Source organism: Leuciscus leuciscus (assembly GCF_965113295.1).
Source record: "Leuciscus leuciscus genome assembly, chromosome: 18".
Classification (NCBI taxonomy): Eukaryota; Metazoa; Chordata; class Actinopteri; order Cypriniformes; family Leuciscidae; genus Leuciscus; species Leuciscus leuciscus.
This window is the reverse complement of record NC_138742.1, coordinates 4,508,037-4,524,467: the sequence shown is the minus strand read 5'-3', so window position 1 is coordinate 4,524,467 and position 16,431 is coordinate 4,508,037. Positions and strand designations below refer to the sequence as shown.

The 16,431-nt window shown below is 34.1% G+C and overlaps 1 protein-coding gene across 3 annotated transcripts in view; it reads right to left on the bottom strand.

Moving 5' to 3' along the window:
• LOC309480879 (polycomb protein SCMH1) overlaps positions 1-16,431 on the bottom strand; it is a 39,374-nt gene that overhangs the window by 22,127 nt on the left and 816 nt on the right. For all 3 annotated transcript variants that reach the window (XR_014199802.1, XM_082145571.1, XM_082145572.1), the window contains exons 2-7: positions 10,119-10,189; positions 7,625-7,693; positions 7,303-7,379; positions 4,943-5,177; positions 2,784-2,872; positions 2,449-2,692 (exon numbers count right to left, since the gene is read on the bottom strand). Coding sequence is in view for 2 of the 3 variants with exons in the window: in XM_082145571.1 (XP_082001697.1) it covers positions 2,449-2,692; positions 2,784-2,872; positions 4,943-5,177; positions 7,303-7,379; positions 7,625-7,693; positions 10,119-10,149 (745 nt within the window). In the remaining variant the exon portion in view is untranslated. The remainder of the gene's footprint in view (positions 1-2,448; positions 2,693-2,783; positions 2,873-4,942; positions 5,178-7,302; positions 7,380-7,624; positions 7,694-10,118; positions 10,190-16,431) is intronic.

The following is a 16,431-nucleotide window of genomic DNA, read 5'->3' as shown; positions in this document are numbered from 1 at the left end:
ATTAACGGAAACACGTATATCATCATCTATAACTCATACTGACTCCATTCAAAACACAAGATCTGGCTTAAATCCCAGCTAATTCATGACTTCAGTATGGGTTTTTATTTTGCAAAACATTATAAAACGTCCTGGATTTTGTTTGGTCGAATACGGCACTTCATAAAGTTTCCTAAAGACTGTCATTACTTTTGCGATCCATTCTTGCGAGTATGAGAATGTTAAAAACAAAAAGTTAAACTTCAGTAGCAAAAGTGACGTTACAGATGGCAAGTTCAAATCATGTACTGTATATATACAATACATACTAGATTGCCAGTGTGAATTATGAACCTCAAGTTCAAGTCAAATGCAGTCAGTCTCGCTGGGAAAGCCTCCAGAACTCACTGAATAAAGCAACTGCAATTATCATAATTAATCCCTCCTAGTTAGTCCTAATTAAATCATTAGTATTCAGTGTGAGATTGTGTACAGTGAAGGCAGGGTAACTGTGTGGGTCGTCATGACAACGAGAATGATTGACAGTTAGGCTGACCAATGTTGTTATTGTTAACTAAATACGCATATTAAAAATGGTTCTCGTAAGCTGAAATAAAGCTCTTGTTGGGCCATTAGGCTCCTTGTCTAAGCTAAATGATTCTTCTTTGTTTTTTTTTTATTATTATTAAATTAAATTTAATTTAATGAAATTATATTTTTGTTTCAATCCCAAATGCCAAACGAGGTTTGAGTTTAGGACAGATGGGAATGGTTATCAGAGTAGAAGTGAATTATGATGTTGAATTTGCAGAAAGACACTTTAAAATATAACCAGACATGAGAGGAATTCACAGAAAAAAAATCATACAGCTGTGATCTGGATTGAAAGAAGAGTGCTCTGACGTCAGAAGATCTTCAACTGTTACACAGCGGCGGTCATGTGATCTCATGAGGAGTTTGAGAGAGCTGTTGCGCCCCCTGGTGTTCACACACACCGTTTACAGGTCATCATGGGATTTGTTTGCCTTTATTTTATAGGACAGTTCCTGAACTCCCTGAAACGCCTCCGTTGTAGTCTTTAGTTTATTCCAGTCACAATATTCCTCATTTAAATAATTCATATGCAGAATAAAGGGGGTCGCACACCAGGCGAGAAGCGCAGCGCCGTGTCTACCAATACTTTTAGATTTAGTTTTGGTTAACAACAACAGCATATTGCTAGAAAAAAGTCAGAATTGTGAGATAAAAAGCCTTTTTACCTTTTTTTTTTTGTTTATTCTGTGGCGGATACAAGCTTTCATACATACATTTTTTTTACCGGTCACAAAGTAAATTGAAATTCAAATGTAGTACCAACTCAGACAGTGTGCGATTTCAGACGCACACTTGATGCAAGCAGCACACGACATGACACAACTAGACAGCTCAACATCTCGCAATTCTGACTTTATATCTCAGAATTCTGACTTTATATCAGGCAATTCTGACTTTATCTCGCAATTCTGACTTTATCTCGCAATTCTGACTTTATAACACAATTGCAACTTTATATCTCGCAATTCTGACTTTATATCTCGCAATTCTGACTTTATATCATGCTATTCTGACTTTATATCTCGCAATTCTGACTTTATAACACAATTGCAACTTTATATCTCGCAATTCTGACTTTATAACACAATTGCAACTTTATATCTCGCAATTCTGACTTTATAACACAATTGCAACTTTATATCAGGCAATTCTGACTTTATAACACAATTGCAACTTTATATCTCGCAATTCTGACTTTATAACACACAATTGCGAGAAAAAAAGTCAGAATTGTGAGATAAAAAGTCGCAATAACTTATTTTTCTATTTATTCTGTGGCAGAGACAGACTTTGTTTGGACTATAGGCCTAATACTTTTGTGCAATGTGTTTTTACCCAGGTTGTAGAGTTCATTTTTGATATTTAACCTCTTCATTTAACTTCAGCATTTGCCGAATTGCGACATATCATGCTATTCTGACTTTATATCTCACAACTGTGACTTTATATCTCACAATTCTGACTTCTATAACACACTATTGTGACTTTATATCTCACAATTCTGACTTCTATAACACACTATTGTGACTTTATATCTCACAATTCTGACTTCTATAACACACTATTGTGACTTTATATCTCACAATTGTGACTTTATATCTCACAATTCTGACTTCTATAACACACTATTGCAACTTTATATCAGGCTATTCTGACTTTATAACGCAATTGCGAGAAAAAAAGTCAGAATTGTGAGATAAAAAGTCGCAATAACTTCTTTTTCTATTTATTCTGTGGCAGAGACAGACTTTGTTTGGACTATAGGCCGAATACTTTTGTGCGATGTGTTTAACCTAGCTTGTAGAGTTCACGTTTGATACTGAACCTCTAAACGAGTCATTAGTCTGATGAACGAGGTCATCATCGGTCACTCACTGCTGTTGCCGGGCGGCTGTAGCCCGTGTTTAGTGGCGGAGCACCAGCCCACGGGGAAGATGTCCCTGGAGTCATATCGGCACCAGTAATCGAACGCCCCCCTCCAGCCGTCGAACATCACGAAGATCTCCTCGCCCTTCACCTCGCCGATGGTGGCGGGACAGATCAGGTACGGGTTCTTCTTGTCCACCGCCTCCAGTTTCATCCCGGGCTTGAAGCCGTTCTGGGGCGGCCGAAGGGGCTCCTGATGGAATTACAGAAGACCAGTGTCATCAAAACCTTTTAATGTGATTGCATGATGTAACACCATCATCCGTGTGAATGAGGTTCGCCACCTTTTTGAACGCTGTGGCAGGGGCCATCTCGGCTCCATTAAGGGTCCTCAGGAGAAACATGGGCCATGATGAGGCGTTCATCCTGAAGCCTGAGGAAATCAGAGAGAGAGACGGAATTATTATCCACAATTAATCACATTAAAATAACTACACCTAAAACTAAAAATATAAAAAAACCTGGTAACACTTTATTTTACAGTGTCCTTGTTACGTTACATGTACTTACCGTAGTTTACATGTAACTAACCCTCAACCAAACCCTAATCCTACCCTAACCCTATAGTAAGTACATGTAGTTGCTTAATATTACTCAGTACTTAAATATATAATTACACTGTAACAATGACACCTTCAAATAAAGTGTAACCAAAAACCTTAACGTTAATTGAAACACAGTAAGCATTTATAGAATTAAAATAGAATATAAAAAAAAAAACATTTGTCTCAGTTAGCTGTGAATGTGCGAAGGCAAAATTTCTAATTTGTGCTTAAAGTTGAAGTGATAAAATTAAATATTATATATATATATACACACACTACCGTTCAAAAGTTTGGGGTCAGTAAGATTTTTTAATGTTTTTAAAAGAAGTATCTTCTGCTCACCAAGGCTGCATTTATTTGATTAAAAATACAAACAAATACAGTATAATTGTGAAATATTATTCCAATTTAAAAAAGCTGTTTTCTATGTGAATGTATAGTAAATAATGTATTCCTGTGATCAAAGCTGAATTTTCAGCATCATTACTCCAGTCTTCAGTGTCACATGATCCTTCAGAATCCATTCTAATATGATGATTTGATGCTCAAGAAACATTTATGATTATTATCAATGTTGAAAACAGTTATTTACATTTTTATTTCATGATGCTATGATGAATAGAAAGTTCAAAAGAACAGCATTTATCTGAAATCTAAAGCTTTTGTAACATTAAACACTACCGTTCAAGAGTTTGGGGTCAGTAAGAATTTATATTTATTTTTGGGGGAAATAAATAAAATAAATCAATACTTTTATTCATCAAGGATGAGTTAAACTGATCAAAAGTTACAGTAAAGACATTTATAATGTTAGAAAATATTCAATTTTAAATAAATGCTGTTCTTTTGAACTTTATATTCATCAAAGAATTTAGAAAAAAAAAATGTACACAACTTTTTTAAACATTGATAATAATCATAAATGTTTCTTGAGCATCAAATCTTCATATTAGAGTGATTTCTGAAGGATCATGTGACACTGAAGACTGGAGTAATGATGCTGAAAATTCAGCTTTGATCACAGGAATAAATTACACTTTAAAATATATTAAAATAGAAAACAGTCATTTTAAATTGTCATAATATTTCACAATATTACTGTTTTTTTTATTTATTGTTTTTTATCAAATAAATGCAGCCTTGGTGAGCAGAAGAGACTTCTTTTAAAAACATTAAAAAATCTTACTGACCCCAAACTTTTGAACGGTAGTGTATATATATATTAAGAAAATAGACTATTAAAAAAAAAACTTTTTCTTTGAGTTAGCGGTGAAAGGCACAATTTCTCATTTTCATTTAAAATTAAAGTTGTAGCTTTTGAGCAATCTAAAATACACGGAGGAAGGGTTGCAGTGTGAGAACAACCACAGTTGTGTTTTTTATTACACGTATATGCATGTCAAATATGCACACGTGATGTGTGAATCATGTCAGTATCAGTGATGTGTGAGCTCGTGTCTACACAGTTATTAAATTACTATAACAAAATACTAAAAAACATTCAAATAAATTGAAATAAAGTAAGCGTTAACAGAAATAAAATAGAATATAAAAAAGGCAATTTTTTGCTCATTTTCGCTTAAAGTTAAAGTAATAAAATTACTAAAAAATAAAATAAAAGTTATACAAACATAATTAAACATAATTACACAACCTTTAACTCAAACATAAAATATAATACAAACTAGTTTAAAATATTAATAAATACTGAGATAGTATTGTAATGATACTCAAATGACACTGGAGAGTTATTAAGCTTTGGTAATGACATGAGACGGACTGTCCTATGGAAATGACACGTAGTCAAATCAGCAGTTATATTTGCCCTCTTGTTGGTCTCATATTAAATATTAACTCTACTGTGATCCGCCGTGGAAGGGAAGTGACATCATCCGTACCCAGTGGCGGTTGCAGCATGTCTCCGTTCTTCTCGCAGGTTCCGATTGGCTGGATGTCGGCGGAGTCGACCAATCGCCAGAAGTCGTTGGTGTTGTCGCTGCCGTCCAGACGTAGGCGGAGCCTCACGCCCATCAGGCCCATCACCGTGGCGATGCAGGTGGAGGTGGAGTTACGAGGGTCCCGGGCCTCCAGCTTCATCCCCGCCTTGAAGTCGTTTGAGGGAGGAAACTGAGACTGAAACACAAACTCAACGTTAACATCCGAAAGACGGGTTTGGATTTTAATTAACCTGATGTTTATCGCATTTTGGAAACAGCCTTTACACAAAACATTTAAAAATTCTATTAAATAGGTTTGCATTAGTGTTTTTGTTGTTGTCAGTGACAGTGTCTGGATAATCAACAAACTCAACATTAACATCCGAAGAGAATTAACCCTGTAAAGCCTGACATTTATGAAGAAATTTACTGAAAAAATCCGATTTTTGAAACCGCTTTTATACAAAATATACATTTGTAATTACACTGTTGCACTCTTTAGTTCAGCATCATGTTGGAAACATATAAAAAACAGTGTCTGGATAATCAACACTCAACATTAACATCCAAAGAGAATTAACCCTTTAAAACCTGACATTTATAAAGTTATTGACCGAAAAAAATTGCCTTTTTGAAACAGCCTTTACACAAAATATTAAACAATTATATAAAAAAGTTTGCATATCTGTTTTTTTAGTTGAGCATCATGTTGGAAACATCTAAAAAACAGTGTCTGGATAACCAACAAACTCAACATTAACATCCAAAGAGAATTAACCCTGTAAAGCCTGACATTTATAAAGTTATTGACCGAAAAAATCTGATTTTTGAAACTGCCTTTACACAAAATATACATTTATAATTACACTGTTGCGTTCTTTAGTTAAGCATCATGTTGGAAACATCTAAAAAACAGTGTCTGGATAATCAACACTCAACATTAACATCCAAAGAGAATTAACCCTGTAAATCCTGACATTTATGAAGTCATAGACTGAAAAATCTCATTTTTGAAACAGTTTGTTGAGCCTTTACACATTTTTTTTTTTTTTATTCTATAAAAAGGTTTGCATATGTGTTTTTAGTTGAGCATCATGCTGGAAACATCAGGCTTTTATGGCTCATTTAGTATGATATAATTCGAATATGAAGGAAAAATCTGCTTAGTTTTATTCATACGCCCAAAATGAGCAATAATATGCAATTTGCTGCAGATGCTGATATTAATATGGACATGAAATGATGAAATTCTGATGCTTGTAATGTAAATCAATGAGATCTTTATAACAGTATAACAGACTACTGACATAAAATGCATATAAATATCAATATCTACCAATAATTTCTTATTAAGATGATATTTAAATGCTTAGTTTTATGATCAAAGCTCTGTAGTTTTAAAACATATGATTGAGAGATGAACAAATAAACCTTCCTTAAAAGCCTGATGATCATATCTGATATATTTCATGATTTTTCTAAAAAACAATGTATGAATAATCACGTAAACCGAAATTGCTTCAGTCCAGTAAGTTAATCTTGAAATATTACTTGATATAAAGGTTATTCTTACATTTACTTTATAAAAATAATATATTTCACAGCATAAAGACACTGAAGAGCTGAAGGTGGATGTTTGTACAATTATACTAAAAGGCTTTTACTTGCTAAAAAAAAGTCTAAACTATCAATCAGACGACAGAAGGACTGGAGGAGATAGAGATGCACGATATATATCGGCCAGCATATCGGTATCGGCCAGCATATGGTCATTTTAATGTTATCGTTATCGGCCCAATATGAAAATTAGGCCGATATATTTTAAAGCCGATAAATAATGCATTGTTTCCTTCAGCTGAGACACTTCAGATGTGCACTGTTCAACATGATGGGTTTAAATTGCTTAAAATATGATTGAAATCACTTCAGAAAGGAAAATACAGTAAAGTGCAACATGTCTGTCATATCGGCTTCATAAAATTATAACGAGAACATCATAATTGTGTGTTTGGGACGTGGATTTGAATGGTGAGACTTTTGTTCTTGTAATCAGGCTCTGAAAAATTACATAAAATTTGGATTTAGATTTATCGGCCAATATATCGGTTATCGGCTTTCAAATATAAAGAATTATCGGTTATCGGTATCGGCCAAAATGTTCATATATTTGAATGCATCACTAATTAGGAGATCATGTGCAATTCAGGGATGTTTATCAGGTCTATTTGTGTCCTAAAGTAGGCTTTATAGGGTTAATGTGGTTTCTATGTACAGAACGAACAGAGACGTGTCTTTAAAAGGGCCAGTGATGTCACTCTGACCTGTCTGAAGCAGCTGGGGGGGGCGGGGACTGATGAGGTCTCCTTTAAATACTCCTCCCACGAGAAGGACTCGGTCACTGCAGCAGAGAAACACACACATCATCATCATCATCATCATCATCATCACAGAACGTCTCCATTGACTTTGTATTGCGAGAAGCTTCCTGTCATTTCTTTACGCAATACAAAGTCAATGGAGACGGTTGGATTGTTTTCAGATTGTCGCTCTGTCTCTATGCTGATCTCAGGTCAGACTCAGAGTGTGTGTGTGTGTGTGTGTGTGTGTGTGTGTGTGTGTGTGTGTGTGTGTGTGTGTCGTTACCTTTGACTGGTCCAGGACCTGTGAGAGACATACTCCTGCCCGCTTTATCCTTCTTACTGTCTTTGTGATCTGCAGAGGAACGACACCAATCTCATGTAGAACATTTCTGATTATACTCTTCTTGAAATGTAAGTGTTGAGTTGTTTTCAGAGTGAGGTAACACTTTACAGTGAGGTCACTTTTGTTAAGTAAGCAATATGGTACGGGCGGCTGTAGTGTTGTCAAAAGACCCGGTACTTCGGTACCAAGTCGGTACTAATTTTTTTTTAACGTCACGGTACCAGGTTTTCTCAAACCCGGTACTTGATGCGCGTGCATGCCCGAAGCGCGTGCAGTTGCGTCCTCTTCATAAAAGCGCTGATGGCGATCGGCGGTGCTGCTGCTGATGTGGTGCTGATGTTTTTGCGCGTGCAGATACGTTATTTCTTATACTGTCTATGGTTATTTCAAATGGCGCGCGGCAAGCGCGCTCATAATAGAAGCGGCGCGCTCGCTTTTCCATGTGCGTTCATGGATGTATAGCAACGACAGACGCCACGGGAGTACAAACGCTTGTGCGAACTGCGCTCTCCATGACGACGAGGAAGTGTGACATAGGCCTATTAATTGATTTCTAGCCCTTGCATTAGCTTTACTAGCCTACTAGATATATTTATGGAGATGAGAAATAAAAAGCCGTCATTAATATCAGTCCGTCAGAAAAGCAGTTCTAGTCTTATTCTTGGCTGGATAACTCTTAGCAGGTTTAAAAAGCCCTTTTAAAGTTAAATATGAATACAGTTTTGGATTAAATAAAAGTATAGTCAAGTCAAATAAAACATATTTTATCTCCTGTATAGTTTGGTAATGCTACAATAAGATACCATTCATTAACATCACTTAATGCGTTATCTAACATAACACATTGAGTGAACAATATATTTTTACAACATTAATTAACGTTTGTGAATGTTATTTAATACAAAACACTTGATTGGTCATGTTTGTTCACTTCATTAATTGTGCATTAAATAATGTTTACAGAAATAATTTAAACTTTTGATTTTAAAAATGTATTTTTAAATGAACCCCTAAAGGAGAATAATTGCGACAGTATATAACTATCGTTTTTTTTGTTAGGTCATTTTATCTAATGTTATCTAACAAATGGAATCTTATTGTAAAGTGTTTTTAATACTACAGTTTCCATCTTTGTGATATACACTTTAATATAATTATGTAAATTTAATCTAAATTAAGCTTTGGTACCGAAATTGGTACCGAGAACCGTGGATTTTCACTGGTATCGGTACCGAATACTGAAATTTTGGTACCGTGACAACACTAGGCGGCTGTGCTTTTATAAAACGGTTCCCACACAATACAAATATTAAAGCCAAAAAACATGCATCAATGCAACTTTCATGAAGTAAAAATTACTAAAAGTCTTCCTTCCGCTGGAAAAAAATAGTCCTACCCTGACCGTGAACAGCAACAGAAGTTACATACATTATTTTGCCAATAGATAGAGACAAACACTGTGTCCTAATCAGACGTGATGTGATAAGATTCCAGCGACAAATAATTTGTCTGTCCACACTAGACGCGACTGCGAGATGCGTCAAAATCAATCAAAACCCACAGCCAATCAGAACAGCGTGTGGGCGGAGTCAGCCAATCAGAACAGCGTGTGGGCGGAGTCAGCCAATCAGAACAGCGTGTGGGCGTAGTCAGCCAATCAGAACAGTGTGTGGGTGGAGTCAGCCAATCAGAACAGCATGTGGGCGGAGTCAGCCAATCAGAACAGCGTGTGGGCGTAGTCAGCCAATCAGAACAGTGTGTGGGCGGAGTCTCACGGCATCAGAGAGTAATCTTGACGGCACTCGCAAAAAAATGGTTATCTACATAATCAAATTCACAAATATTACACCATTTAAACATTATTAAAAATACATAGGCTGAGTTACTAAAACAATCTTTGTCAAAGAATACACTTGTTTGTTCACAGTTTGAACGTTCTTATTTCCATTTGTTTGATTTCAAGATCTGAGGTGAATTATCCATTGTTGCTTTTACAGCTACAAAGCTGGAGCACTAAATGATATTCAAAGTCACATGACACGCTTTAAACAGTAAATAAAGCACATAAACAGTACCTGAGATTATCATCGCCCAGCTTGTGTTTGTTGTTCCAGCGCGGCGTCGCAGAAAAATAGAAACTGTTTCTAAAATAGAATCGGAAGGACTGGAAGTAGCTAACCGTTTTATAACATTAGTTATACTACGTGGCTGTTGAATGCTTGAATCTGATTGGCTGATGAACGTTTTAAGGTGTGCAATTATTTTTAGGGAAACGCACGGCTAAAGTAGATCCAGGTCTTGACCGCATTACAGCTCCATATCACTTCGCCACGTGATGTCAGTTATTGCAAAGGTCCTTACAGCCGACAACAGCAAAATAGCCAAAACCCACAACGACACTGACCAAGCAAATAAATGTGTGTGTGTGTTTTACCTTTCAGTAGCGTTCGGCCCATGTTGACCATTAACTCTGGTGAGATTCCTGAAGAGATCCGAGCGCTCGACCTGAGAGATACACACACACACATGCAGATTTGTCAGATGGACATCTTTGTGCTGCTTGTGGCGTGTTTTTAAAATGCTACGTCAAGTAGTTAAAAATCAAGTGCGATGCATTTCAAACAGTAGGTGAATTCTCAAACAATGTTTAAAGTTTAAAGCTTGAATTTCTCCAATATTATGAGTATTTTTTTATTATATTGCAATTTATAAATGGGTCATGAAGCATGAACAGTACTTTGCATTTTTTTTAAACATTAATACTACTAAATTACCACACATTTGATAAATATATACTCACCAAGGCTGCATTTATTCAATCAAAATTACAGTAAATACAGTATAATTGTGAAATATTATTCCAATGTAAATCAGCTGTTTTCTATGTGATTATATAGTAAACTGTAATTTATTCCTGTGATCAAAGCTGAATTTTCAGCATCATTACTCCAGTCTTCAGTGTCACATGATCCTTCAGAAATCATTCTAATATGATGATTTGATGCTCAAGAAACATTTATGATTATTATCAATGTTGAAATATGCTATTTCATATTTAGGCAGAAACCATTATAAACAACCATTCAAACATTTGGGGGAAGATTTAAAAAAAAAAAAAAAAAAATTTTAATCAATACTTTTATTGAGCAAGGTCGCATTAAAACTAATCAAAAGTGACAATAAAGATATTTATAACATTACAAACGATTCTATTTCAAATAAATGCTGTTCTGTTTCCATATTAGACTGATTTCTGAAGTATCATGTGACACTGAAGACTGACACTTTGATCACAGGAATATATATATATATATTTTTTTTTTCATACATAAGAAATTATGACTGCATTTAAAATCAAGAGAGAACCAACCAAATTTTAATAACTGAATATGCTGTCAAATGCTTTTTCCTATGATCCTATTGTTTTTGTATTAGTAAAATAACTTGTAGCAGTAATTTTGTTGCAAATAATTTTGTCAGATAAATACCTCATATTTTGATGGTTTAATCCAACTTTTAGGATCATTAAAAACAAAAATCCACTTAGGATGTCACTTTAGGCCACAACTTAATCTTTAGTAGCTTTAAAATGCATAATTAACCAAACGCCATTTTTATGTTCCTCTTTTTATCAGGTAAAAGATTAAGATCTTGCAGATTCTCAGTTTCACATGTGTGAGCGTCAAGCTTCCCTCGAATGAGACATGAAACACACACTCTCTCACACACACACACACACACACACACACACTCTGCTGAATGCCGTCTTGTTCAAGAGCGAAACTTCCCACAGCACACAAACACACTCTTTCCTGTCTAAAGCAAAGAAATGAATCTCCCGAACTGAGCGAAGACCAGCGGATCGTTCCTGACATGAATATGATGATAATCAAGTGTCTTATTAGATTAGAAACTGAATCCACATGCCGGCAGACAATTATAGACAGAACAAATGAGTTCCTTATTTATGTCAAGCAATTAAGAGTTCATTCCGCTTTGGTCTCATGTGAGCTTCTCGTTCTGTCGTTCATTTGCTCTTTCTGTCGGCATAATCGCTCTCTTTCACGGTGACTCTTCGCTGATGTGGTGGAGAGGTTTCACTCCTGAGTCTCAGGCCACAGAAGAATCACTGTTTCTGTTCAGGAGCAGCCGCCGTCTCACTGAACTAAAACTAAAACCATTAAAAACACTCTCAAATCTTCAAACTAAATAAACACTAACTGAAATTAAATAAAATATTTATTTTTAAAAACTTCAACTTATTTTATTACAGCTATCAAGCCAAGGCAGCATTTCAAATTTTTGTTTAGTTGAAGTACTAAAATAAAAATAAAAGTGAAAAAAAAAACTGACTACAAATTTGACTATAAATTTAACTTAAATTCACATGAAAACTACATATAAAAATAAAAATATTAATAAAACATTTTAATAATAGTATGATATTAAAATAACCTTTTCATTACTTCAAATAAATAAAATGTATAAGTAATATAACTAAAACTAAATAAACTACAATTAAAACTAAATAAACTACAACTTAAACTAAATTAAAAAAACTATAGAAATAAGACTTTTAAAAAAACTACAACAAGAAAAATACAAATATAATAAACACTATAAATTACATTTTCATTACTTCAAATAAAACAAACATTACCTGAAATAAAATAGAAAAACTTACTTACTTTATTTCAGGCCACATTTATCATTTTCATTTAGTTAACTTGAAGTACTAAAATAACTAAAACTCAAATAAACTTAAACTTAAATAAAAACTATAGACAAAAAAAGACTAATAATGACAAAAACACAATAAAATTACTAAAACTTAAAAAAAAAAAAAAAAAAAATCTAAATCAAAATATTTACAAAAACTATAATAATAGTTTATCAATGATCCTAAAATAACACTGTCTCGGACAGACAAAAGGAGAGAGTTTGCAGTGTTTTGTTTGAGTAATAAAACCAGATTAAGTTTAAACGCTTTTTCAAAATCACAAGCTCCAATGTTTTCATCTGGGAAAAAGTCATTTTACAAGCTACTTTAAAGACTCCTGCAGAAGAACTAGTCACTGGACTTGACAAAGTTTGTGAGATTCATGAGTTTTGTTTGAGACACTGAAGATGACGCTCTCAGGATAGTATTTGATTTAGGATTTACCCTCAAACGAAAACTACACTGAGAAAAAACAAGTAAAATTGACTTAATTTTTCTTTTGCATGTTTTTGTACTCGTATTTTTAGTAAATTTCACATTAACTAAGTCATGTAAAAATTAACAAAGAAAATAAGTACATTGAGAGTTTGTTGAGTAATTTCTACTTGAATTCATTTGAAGTTTTTACTTTGAAATACTCTTGTTTCAAGTACATTTTCCTCACTCTTTGTTTGTACATTTTTCTCAAACAATGTTAGAACTGAATAAAGCCGTGCTTTTAAAGTGCACTGGTTACCTAAAAAAAATGTCTTGCTACGCTTTGTAAGACAACAATCATAGTTTTTGTGTATGATTGGGTCATTTTGAGAAGAAAATGAACTCCAGATGTCACAAAACCACAAAAGTAACAATTAAACAGTGTAAATATAACTATAAAATAGTGAAAATGCAACCTTATTAATTAGTCATGCCCCAGTGCATGATGGGAACACCAGTATCAGAAAGTTGAGTAGGTTTTACTTCATTTTCTAACTTACTCAACATAAACAATTGCAAGTAAAATATACATATAAGTTAAAGATTTAATTTCTACAAGATTGAATTGAGTACTAATATAGAATTTTCTTTTTTTATTATTCTTGCCTGAATTCTTGTTTTTAATGTAGAAAAAAACTACATTTGTTACATTTTTATTAGTGTATGTAAAAAAAACGAAGTACTTGATCCTTCATCCGAACACAAACTGTGAATGGATTTATTGGAACGATTTACATATAAAAAAATAATAATAATGCAAATATTCAATTCACTGCACAAATGTATGTAAAATGGCAATGTCCAAAAGTTAGGAATTTGTTTTGGCAATGTCCAAAAGTTAGGAAAAACTTTTTAGGAAAAGTTAGGTGTCATTATATTCCTGCAACATTTTTAATAATCAATTATTCTGTTTAAATATTTTGATAAAAATAATTTAAACAGCACCTAAAACTAACAAAAATAATCTGTAAATCATTCAAACAAAAACTGCATGTAACAATTTACATAAAAAATTTGTTTTAGTTTGAATGTCATCTGAAGATTCAATTCACCACATCAGTTTGAGAAAAACTGTCCAATATTTAGAATTGAATTCGATGTAAAATTACAGTAAAAATAGTTTTATGAACAAATTACAAAGACACTTGAGAGATCCACTCTGTGCAAAATCTTAAAATATGTTTTTTACTTATTAATCTTAGCACACACTTAATTACATTAATTAGATTTGACATAAAATATTTGTAATCAATTGATAAAATTTTTTTTGCAATTTTATAAATCATTTATTAAATATTGAACATAAAGCAAACAACATACACATTATTATATTGAATTACATTAAATATAAAGTAATTAACATTAAAATTACTATTAACATTATAACTAAATAAAGCACGAGTTGTAGAGATGAACAAACCTCTCTCCGACTCACCCAAGAGTGTTTATCATAACATATCCCAGCATTCCCTAAGGCATCCCATTCCTGAAATATTTCATCCATAATCATAACATTCCAGCAGCCAGATCTGCCCTCTTATTCACCCGACAACATCCAGAAATTATTAAAAAACAAAAGCTTAGTTTGTTTAATCATTTCATTTTAGAGAACTGCTTTACTAAAATGGTTTGTTCCAATCACCCGCGGCTAAAAAGTAACATACAGGTGGGCGGGGCTTATTGGCTGATAAAGGTGTCATTGGGTGTGATGGGCGGAGCTTATTGGCGGATGCAGGTGTCATGTGTGGTGGGCGGGGCTTATTGTCTGATGCAGGTGTCATGTGTGGTGGGCGGAGCTTACTGGCTGATGCAGGAGTCATTGGTGTAGTGGGCGGGGCTTATTGGCTGATGCAGGTGTCATATGTGTGGTGGGCGGGGCTTATGGCTGATGCAGGTGTCATTGGGTGTAGTGGGCGGGGCTTATTGGCTGATGCAGGTGTCATATGTGTGGTGGGCGGGGCTTATGGCTGATGCAGGTGTCATTGGGTGTAGTGGGCGGGGCTTATTGGCTGATGCAGGTGTCATATGTGTGGTGGGCAGGGCTTATGGCTGATGCAGGTGTCATTGGGTGTAGTGGGCGGGGTTTATTGGCTGATGCAGGTGTCAATAGGCTTGTTCGACTTGAACCTGCACAGACCGATCGGTGAATGACATCAAAGTACCGCGAGAGCGAATAGAAAGTAGACGGCTCCTTATGCTTTTGAATTGCTCTCGCGGTACTTTGATGTCATAAACCGATCAGTCTGTGCAGCGCCGGTTCAAGTCGAACAAGCCTGTTGGGTGTGGTGGGCGGGGCTTATTGGCTGATGCAGGTGTCATTGGGTGTGGTGGGCGGGGCTTATCTGACTTTCTCTAGCTTTTCATCATTCACAAAAAACAAACACGCCCTCAGCACTCCTTTTTTATTTCCATGTTTGATTTCAAGCAGTTTGCATCATACAGCACGTGTTCCTGCCTCAGTGAGAAACAAAACCTCCCTCTCTCTCTCTCTCTCTGTTCTCCATCAGAAGCACTCTCCATCTTTGAACATGAGACCAAATTAGTATTATATTCAACACAAACAACCTCCACCTGAACAGAATATTAATTACAGCTCTGACACACAGACAAAATACTAAAGAGAAATTTACATCACAAACAAACATCTGCACAAGCCCATTATCTCACACAGATAACATGAACATTTTACAGTGATGCTACTATATTAAATGTTGAATCTACGAACCAATGTTTAATCTATTAACCACTAAAAACCACTAGTTATTTTTACTATGATAAAAACATGGTAACTTTGCATTTGCCGTCACTGTCACGAAAAAATAACCAGATGAAGATTGTGAAAGTTTCTTACACTGTTTGAAGGAAATCCAATGTTCATTTATTATTAATTTATATGGTTTTTTCACAATAAATGATGAATGATTATGAAAAATTTGATCTCTTATGGTTTATTTTTGACACAAAAACATAATTACGCTACATTTTGAAAAACAAAAACACTAATAATACAGAAGAACTTTAACGGATTAATACTATAATTTGTAAACATATTTCATTATTATTATATGTAAAAAAAAAAAAATATATATATATAAGCAATAACATTAAATTTGTTTTAATTACAAATAAATAAATAAATAAAAGTATAACATATAACATTTTATTATTGCATATAGTGCTATACTAAATATATTTTATTATTGTATAATTAGTAACAAATAATAACAAATATCAGCCGATATATGTTAATTTTTAATGTTATCGTTATTGACCCGATTAGAAAATTAGGCCGATATGTTAAAGCACATAAATAACAGATTATCATCTTCAGCTGAGACATTTCAGATGAATATTATCGGCCAATATACCGATTATCGGTTATAAAATATAAAGAATTATCGGTTATCGATATCAGCCAAATTTTTCCATTTCGGAGCGTCCCTATGTGTAGTAATAAATTAGTAACAAATACACTCATTGTCAAATACTCTTTCAAGTATTGAAATAATGTTTCACATAAGACTGTATCATACAGATAACAGTTATTAAG